General features: G+C 48.4%; 1 protein-coding gene across 1 annotated transcript; it reads right to left on the reverse strand.

The window, feature by feature from the left end:
- Positions 1-2,473: 2,473 nt before the first annotated feature.
- Positions 2,474-8,061, reverse strand: LOC121719796. The gene is made up of 2 exons (XM_042105573.1): positions 3,258-8,061; positions 2,474-3,102 (listed from the first exon to the last, which is right to left on the reverse strand). Exon 1 carries the CDS (start codon positions 8,059-8,061, stop codon positions 6,796-6,798), a length of 1,266 nt encoding a protein of 421 aa, XP_041961507.1. The 3' UTR covers positions 2,474-3,102; positions 3,258-6,795.
- Between the last annotated feature and the right edge of the window lie 1,299 nt (positions 8,062-9,360).

Genomic DNA, 9,360 nt, shown 5'->3' on the forward strand with positions numbered 1-9,360 from the left:
TGCAATGTGGCTGGCACATTCCATAATCCATATGGCATACAATTATGGCCAAATGGAGTAATGAACAACACCTGTGAAGCCAAAATCCTCATGATGGCTGGCAAACAACGCAGGAAGTTGGCCATCTCCCCACACGTCGGGCTAGTTTTCCTTTACGATAGCTTTTGAGATAAGATCATGTTGTAAATATTTATTGCAGGATTAGAGATGACAGTGAAGTGCTAGAGTGAAAGTGAAAGCTTGCTTTGCTTGTTTTGAAGTTTCCCTTCATGGTTGTGGTATGGCCTATGGGTATGGCTTGGCTTTTAGGGTCAGGTACATTTTCACAAGTTTATGGGAAGGTTTGCTTGCTTTTGGTCATGACATTGCACTGCATACTGCTCTCAGCACAACTAGGAAGGACTTGAACCAAACAAATCCAGCAATGGGCACCATAGTACCTTCTGCACACCATAGAGCCTTCTGTGCAAAAGATTAGTTTGTGCTCTTTACAGTATCATGTGAAGATGCTAGGTAGGCTACTGCACAAGTAACATGGATGCAGGGTATGAACCTGATCCTGGTAGAACTTTAGCCTAAGCTATCATTTTCCTGCTCAGCATCCCAGTTATTTTACCCTGTGGACTCATAAACTTGTTATGTCAGGGCCATAAAATGGCACCATATATAATACAAATTCATCCATGGACATCGATGGTATCATCAAAATGTCTGTACATGTCCCTGCTTTGAAACAGTGTTCTCAACTCTGCATATAGACTTGGGGGAACCGGTTGAGACCTCTCACGACTTGGGGGTGCTTCATAGAGCCACCATTGCCTCAGTTAAAACAATAAAAAAAACATGGTGCTAAGGAGGAGATGGAGGGGTGAGAAAATTATCACAGTTACAGTAAGCTACATCCATGAGCCCACTAGAGAGTTTGACTGAATGACATTGCAGAGTTTTGAAAAGGTGGCAACGAGGTAATGTAGGGAGTGCCAAAGTTTACTCACTAAACTAAACATTATATCAGTCATCATCCTGCTGATAAATAACACACACAATAAGTGTTTAGTTTATTTGGAAAGTTTACCTCATTCACTTCCAATTGACCTTTAGATTATTAAACATGTAACGATTACAGTTAGGAGCAACATTGTTCATACCCATGGCAAATATTAATTTAATGGTTTTCTCTTGACCAATGTTTGTTCTGACTGAAAATGACACTGCCACATGTCAAAGTCCATGTTTCTACCACATTGTCTTACAACCTTTTGGCATGTGGCAGTGTTATTTTCAGTCAGAACAAACATATTGGTCATATGTTGTCAAATATTGAAGTTGTGGGAAGTGTACATAGCTTAAACTTTATGTTTCGACTGTAAATGTGTTATATATTTTTATTGTGGCCCCTCAAAATGTGTGCAAGGTTAGGTGACTTCCAGATTATGGTCAGGATTACCATGAAGGAGAGGCCCACTCTGAAAATATAAAACCAATTTTGGACAGTGTGTACAGCATGTGAAATTGAATGTGTTCTCAAATAACATCAACCTTGTCACTTGAAGGAGTTACAAAGTTGGGCATTCAGTTCTTGCATGTGTGTATGTATGTTCCCTCCTATGGACACACCTGTAGGCCTGTAATAGATGTGCCTCTGTCCCCTCACAGTCACACCTGACCCATACTTTCTGGTCATGGTCGAAATGAAAGGTATCCAATACAGTTTCGAGTATTTTGGCAACTCGAGAGCTCCCCCTAGAGTCACAGAATATTTATATTTTACCTTGCCTTTGTAAATACAGGTGCATCTCAAAAAATGTGAATATTGTGGAATAGTCCATTGCCCTGCCAAGACTGAGATATCAAAGACTCAGGAAACCATTGCCTGTATTTTGACTTAATTAGCTGATTAGAGGTCTTTTCAAGTCAACATTTCTGCATAATAAATTCTTTATTCTAATCAGGGATGTATGGCAGTAAAGTACTGATCATGGGTTTTTGTTTGTTTTCTGTGTTCTTTGCTTATTCCTGATATCATTCATATTAATCAATGACGTAAATTAAAGTAGTCAGAGAAATGAAATCTATTTTATTATACATTTGGCTTTTCATTCATTCATTTGAATAGCCGATGGCCTCATCCTCCTACGTGGAATATTCACCCCCCTGTTACAGTAGGCCTTGCTTTTCCTCTGCATTAGAATATTCACCCCTGTTACAGTAGGCCTTGCTTCTCCTCTGCATTAGAATATTCACCCGTTACAGTAGGCCTAGCTTTTCCTCTGCATTAGAATATTCACCCCTGTTACAGTAGGCCTAGCTTTTCTGCATTAGAATATTCACCCCCTGTCCCTATTTGTTACAGCAAGCTTCTCCTCTCTGCATTAGGCAACTACACATCATATTAAATCATGTGTGACTCTGTAACGGGAAGCAGGTTATAATTGTTGACCCTTGAGGCACACACACACGCAACGCTGAAAGATATCTTATAAAAACAGTTTTATTAAATTATCTTAAAAATTGAGCGGTTCAGATACGACACAAACAGTTCACGTCACAAAAATACGTTACCAGTTGTAAGCAATTAAAAGTGACCTGACCCCCAGAGACAATACAGGGAACAACAGTAGGCTAGTGTGATTTCCTTACCGCTACTCAATACTCCCGGTGACTAATAGCCCCCAGATAATCAATAGCCTAGGGGAAGCTTACAACCCATTTACAGTATAGGACCAGTGTGAAAGAGCTGAAGGGCCACAGGATAAATCAATAGCCCATGTAAGTTTACAGCCTGTTTACAGTATAGGACCAGTATGGAAGCACTGAAAGACTACAAAACAAATCAATAGCCTAGCATATGTAAATAGCATATTCTGGCGCCCTCTAGAGGGGGGAGATCTCAGGCTATAATGCTCTATACAATGTGGGTATGCCTGACGGTGTGACGGCATATAACACAGCACACAATTATCATGTAACACAGCACACAATTATCAATCCTCACGGCAAACGTAAAGGGCCATACAAGCCAACAGTATCACGGTGAATCATAAGAGCACTGAACATCACGGCAACACAGCAAATTTATTGCTCTACACAATGTGGGTATGCCTGACGGTGTGACGGCATATAACACAGCACACAATTATCAATCCTCACGGCAAACGTAAAGGGCCATACAAGCCAACAGTATTACGGTGAATCATAAGAGCACTGAACATCACGGCAACACAGCAAATTTATTGCTCTACACAATGTGGGTATACCTGACGGTGTGACGGCATATAACACAGCACACAATTATCATGTAACACAGCACACAATTATCAATCCTCACGGCAAATGCTCTACACAATGTGGGTATGCCTGACGGTGTGACGGCATATAACACAGCACACAATTATCATGTAACACAGCACACAATTATCAATCCTCACGGCAAACGTAAAGGGCCATACAAGCCAACAGTATCACGGTGAATCATAAGAGCACTGAACATCACGGCAACACAGCAAATTTAAGCTAAAGTGACACTCAAAACAAAACGGGCAATAGGCCCACAGAGACATAGAGCACTTAACAGCAATAAGACAATCGCCAGATTCAGGATCACATAGCAGGCCTATCTAGCACCATGGGCAGCCGGACACAATAATAAGGCTAGACAACTGGTAATATTAGCTCATACAAGGAAAAGGCTAATAAAGGCTATAGAGGAATAGTGGTAGGCTACGATATGAGTACTTCCCTTTAGTGCAATACATAGAGTGCGTTGTAGGCCTCTCTTTCGCCGTCTTCCTCCGCTCAATTCAACTGCAGGGGAAAGGGGTAGAAATCAACGTCCACAACAGCCGCGATAACAGCCCTCTCACTCATAGAACGATGGTCAAGTTTCATCCCTTAACGTTGATATATTGAGTGCGTTGTATTCCGGTCTGTATGCCGCTCTGAGAAAACGATATAGCCTCTCCCCAGGTGTGTTGCGGTCTTCCGAGCCCCCTTTACTTCTCCGGGCTTCGGTGGTAGTCCTTGCGGGTGCCTACTGCCACCAAGAATCTCGCAGTCAAAGGCCGCCATTGGCATTTTAAATCTTTCAACCACCAACTGCGCAGGTCTGCCATTAAGGGGCGATTGAATGCACCTGTAGAAAAGCGCAACAAACCACATACACACCACAACGTAATCATACACTATTAACCAGCCCCACCCCCTACCATCAGTCAATGTTCCTGTTAACACATTCAGCCCCGTTACATTTCTCCCCCCCGCCTTAATGGTGGTCGTCCCCGACCACTACCATAGTCAATGTTCAGTGTTTTTTTTGGTGGTGGCTGGTAACGTCCATTTCGACTTTCAAGGTCTGTACCGTGCAGGGGGATTGCCACGGTTGGAGCGGGTTGGGTATCGACTTGCGGTAGTTGGTTCTGCCCTTTGGACCGCTGGGTCTGGATCGTGAGCTGGTGCTGCATGAGGGGGAGCCATCTGATCACAAGCAATAACTACCGACTGAGGCTCTGGGCCAGGGGCTTCCTGAGATGGGTTGGTTGAGGCAAAAGAGGGAGATGTTTGTGTGTCAGCATTGAGTGGTCTATGGGCTGGCATTGTTCTTGCCATCCGAGGTTCGACCTGTGGAGGCGGAGCCGGTGGGAACAGGGCGAAAGGAGCACTTGGCCAAGGGGGCACAGGTCGTTCATTTTGTTGATGGTCGCCATCCGAAGGTGCGTCCCTTGGGCATGAGCGGAGGTTATTGCGATGGATAGTCCGGAGGGGCCCGTCCTTCCCTTCGGGGCATATAGTGAAGACAGGGCGATCTCGGTATGGTTGGGCAACTACAACGAAGGGTGCGGGTAGCCACTGGGGTGCTATCTTCTCTTGAGCCCTACGGCGGAAGTTCCTCATAAGCACGCGCTCTCCAGGCAAGAGTGGCATGGTCCGTGCATTACGGTTGTAACGATCTTGGTTCCATTGAGTTTGACGTTATACATTGTTACGAACCGTGGCATAGGCATGCAGGAGCGCTTGGTGGTGGCTACGGACCCAGCCGTCCAGGTCCTCTCTACGCTGTGGAGGAGCAACGTCATGTAGCATGTCTACGGGTAGTCTGGCATGCCGCCCAAAGATGACGTAATGAGGGATCATGCCCGTGCTTGCGTGTGTAGTGTTATTGTAGGCTTGCAAAAGGGCAGGAAGTAGGTGTGTGGTAGGGCGTAGTGCGTACCTTTTTGCAGCCATACACCGCACACAGCTGTTGCATCAGCGCTGATTCGAAAGCTGCCCCCTGGTCCGTAAGTATCCGCTCAGGGCAGCCAAATGGGAGAATGAGGGCTGTCCATAGGGCCTTCACCGTTGTTAGGGTGGTCTGATCCTTAGTCGGCACTGTCAGAGCATAGCGAGAGAGGAGGTCCGTAATAACGAGGATGTATTGGTAGGTGTCAGATGGCCTCCCGAGAGACAGGAAGTCCAACGCCACAGTTTTGAAGGGGTAAGCTGGAGGGGATCGGACATAAAGGGGCTTTTGGCAACGCACCAGACTTCCCCACTACACAAGTGGTGCACTCTGCTGCCCACATCCGTGCGTTTGTACTCATCCCAACCCAATAGAATCTTCTCCTTAGGAGGGACACCATCTTGTCGCCACTTGCATGTCCCCCGGCCTTGTGGTAATCCTCCCAGAGTCTTCAGGCCTGTTGTTTTGGGACGAGAACTTGGTCCACTGGCTCACCGGTGTCTGGCTCCGTGACACACCTCACCAGTACTCCGTCTCGCAGCTCTAGTCGGTTTCACACATTTGGAGGAGGCAACGCAGCTGTGGGGACAGAGAAGAGCGGTCATTCTCTGATGGGGGCTTATCGTTCACCTTCCAAGCATGAAGGAGTTGCAGATCCGAGTCCTCCGTCTGTTGTTTACTCCATTCCATGGGCCTGCTGTGCTGTTCCGGGGATATGGTACACCCTGCCACATGCACTACTGGATTTGTTGCTTCTCCTGGAAGTCGAGACAGAACGTCCGCGTTTCGGTTCGCCGTCCCTGGCTGGTAACGGATTTCGTAGGAGAAGTTTGCGAGTTGGGCCACCCACCGCTGTTCTGTCGCACCCAGGTTTGCCGTATCCAGGTGAACCAACGGGTTGTTGTCTGTAAAGACAGTGAATTGTGCCCCCCACAAATAGTCTTTAAACTTCTCTGTAACAGCCCATTTCAGTGCTAGCGGTTCTAGTTTGAAAGAGCTGTAGTTTTGATAATTTCGCTCACCAGGGTGGAGGCTACGACTGGCGTAGGCAATGACTCTTTCTCTCCCATCTTGAACTTGGGCTAGCACTGCACCCAGGCCGTTCAGACTAGCATCCGTGTATAGTCGGAATGGCAGCTGGAAGTCTGCATAGGCAAGGATAGGGGCGCTGAGGAGGGCTCGCTTCAGATGGTCGAATGCAGCCTGGCAATCGGCTGTCCACTGGATGCGGGCAGAGGGTCGGTTGGCCTGACCTTGGAGAAGTTGATGTAGTGGGGCTGCTACCTTGGCGAAAGCTGGAATAAACCGGCAAAACCCAGGGTGGCCCAGTCCTGGACTACCGCGGTTTTGTCAGGGTCTGTAGCGACGCCTTGCTTACTGACAACATGTCCTAGGTATGTCACACTGCGCTGGAACAGGTGGCACTTGAGGCTGTAACTTTAGGCCATGTTCCTGGAGGCGGGTGAAGACCTGTTCGAGATGTTTCAAGTGGGTGTGGAAACTTGAGGAGTACACTATGATGTCGTCAAGATAGATAAGAAGATAATCATATACTTGCGCTCCCAATCAGCATTGCATCAGCCTCTGGAAGGTAGCTGGCGCTTTGCAGAGGCCAAAAGGCATTCGCTCAAATTGGTAGAGCCCAAAAGGTGTGGCGAAAGCGTTTTTTTCCTGGTCTCCAAGAGCAACTTCTTCCTGCCAATAACCACTGGTAAGGTCAAGGATGGAGTACCACTCAGACTGGCAAGAGATTCTTCAATCCGTGGCAGTGGAAAGGAGTCCTTGTGGGTTACCGCGTTGAGTTTACGGTAGTCCACGCAGAACCTCAATGAGCCATCTTTCTTTTTTGCGAGGACTACTGGAGCAGCCCACGGGCTAGCACTTTCCTTAACCACCCCACTGTCCAACATTCCTTGCAGTAAGGTCCGTAGTTCCATGTAGAGTTTTGGGGGAACTGGGCGGTAGCGCTCTCGAATTGGTGGTGCCGTGCCAGTGGGGATCTGGTGAGTGATAACAGCCGTTCTCCCGAAATCCTCGTCATTGGCTGCAAACACATGGGACCACCTATGCAATAGCGCCTTCAACTGTGCCTGCTGGTCGTTGTTCAGTCCCTCGCCACACAGGGACATGGCTGGGTGGTCATCAGCCGGAGTCTGGTCAACATGCCGGATATCAACCTCAATGACATGAGGTCCAGCGTTGCGCAGCACCAATCTTGACTGCGTCAGAATGTCTTGTTGATCAATTTGGCTAACTGAAGCCAGGGGGCGTCTCTGAGGGAGTTCCAGGGGAAAAGGGTTAGGATTACATATACGCAGGGGAACCTTACCCCCTTGAGTCCAACTCACTGATCTAGCCACCCTCCATTCTTGGCCATAGTTCTCCAGATCTTCGATCAAGACGGGACAGTCGGGTTGGCCAGCGGCTTGCGGCACCTGAGCCCAGACCATCATCTCTGTTGAAGGCGGAATCACAACTGGGGGCTGCTGCGGAAGTCTAGCCACCCCTTGTAGCTCCATACACGTTACTGACACGTTAGTCCTTTGGCAGGCAGCAAAGGCAGCATCCCAGACTTTTTCTGCAGCAGGAGAGAATACAGATTTAAATGCAGTAACACCAGGGTGCCCACCACAGAAAATACCAGCCCAGCAGTCTGTTATGACATTCATGCCCAAGAGTCCACACTCAGTGTTGATGCAGTCATCTCGGACAATCACCACCCCTTTCCCTTTCACATCTATGCCCCCAATCTGAAAATCTAAAACTGCATACCCCACATAAGGAATATTTAGCCCATTGGCTGCTTTCAGGGCCAGCCACGATATACTGCTCGAGTCGAGCATACTACCTTTGCCAAAGTGGCGCCGGAACAAGGTTTTACTAAAAAGGGTTACTTGTGAGCCAGTGTCGAGTATGCATGGTATTCGTTGTTGTTGGAAGAGCACTTCAACTTCGGGGCATCTACCCACTATCGAGGGCTTTTGTGGGGGCACAGTGGGGGACCCGTCCCGGTTCACTCGCCCTGATGTGACCGGGAGTACCGAAAACCCGTCTAGGTCGGACGTCGCCGAGGGCAGAATCTCTGGATGTGGCCAGCTTCCCCGCAGTCTCTGCAGATAGCTCTGCCTTGGGCATCCCACTGATAGAATGACTGGCCCGGGGGGGGGGTTGACCCTAATCTTTGACGTCGGGGGGTATTTGACTGTGGGGGCCAGAAATGTTGAGTGGGCGTGGCACTGGCTTGAGGTTGCCCGATTGGTTGGGGAGGAGTAGCAGCTAGCGGCGGGGGTGCCGATGGGCTGATTTTTAACCGTTCCTGCAGCTCATCCACAATGGACTTTCCTAGAAGGGTCACCTGTTTTTTTAATTCCTCCCGCAATTCTTTACGCAAAGTCTCCTTCATCTGTTGCCAATCTGTGGTCGCTGTGGGCTTTGACGTTGGAGGCCCTGGTGTTACAGCGAAGGTTGGGCAGACTTGGGCTCCTTTGGCTTGGCCTTGTTCCCTCTCTAGCGCCTTTGCTTCCTGACAGGCCTCTGCAAAAGTGAGTGTCGGGGTCATGCGGAGTAGTCTCTGCAGCTCCGGACTAGTTGGGCCAGACCTCAAGCCCATGGCGAATTGAGTGCGAAGAAGCTCCTCATCGGTCCCAGCTGCAAGGGGTTCTCTCGCTCTCCATTTGTGGTGCAACTCACGTAAGTGGAGGGTGAAGGCCCGTACAGCCTCCCCTGGTTCCTGTTTGCAGTTAAAAAACTGGATGCGCAATTGAGCCACTGGTTGCTGGCCTCCATACAGCAGTGCTAATTCTTGTAAGATCGCAACATCAGAGTCCCATTTCTCTGGCGCTAACAGTGCCACCTCTCTTTTAGCATTCCCCTCTAATGCACTCAACACAAAGTCAACCCGTTGTTCTGCATTCAGCCCCTGGGCCCTGATTAAGGCTTCTATTTGAGTCCTCCATTCCATAAACCTATATGACTCGCCTTCTCCACTAAACTTCGGAACCCATGGTGCACCCATAAACCAAGGCATAAAAGCAATCACTATTTGGGGGTCGTGCTGCCGGTTGCTGCTCGTCATTACTCATGATGTGTGTACGTCAAGGGTCCTGCCGACTACGCCAAATTTGTAACGAGAAGCAGGTTAT

This window comes from Alosa sapidissima, chromosome 1 (genome assembly GCF_018492685.1).
Source record: "Alosa sapidissima isolate fAloSap1 chromosome 1, fAloSap1.pri, whole genome shotgun sequence".
Taxonomy (NCBI): Eukaryota; Metazoa; Chordata; class Actinopteri; order Clupeiformes; family Clupeidae; genus Alosa; species Alosa sapidissima.

Coding starts and splice junctions, on each gene's coding strand:
- LOC121719796 (XM_042105573.1), bottom strand. CDS start 8,061: ATGCTCGACTCGAGCAGTATATCGTGGCTGGCCCTGAAAGCAGCCAAT.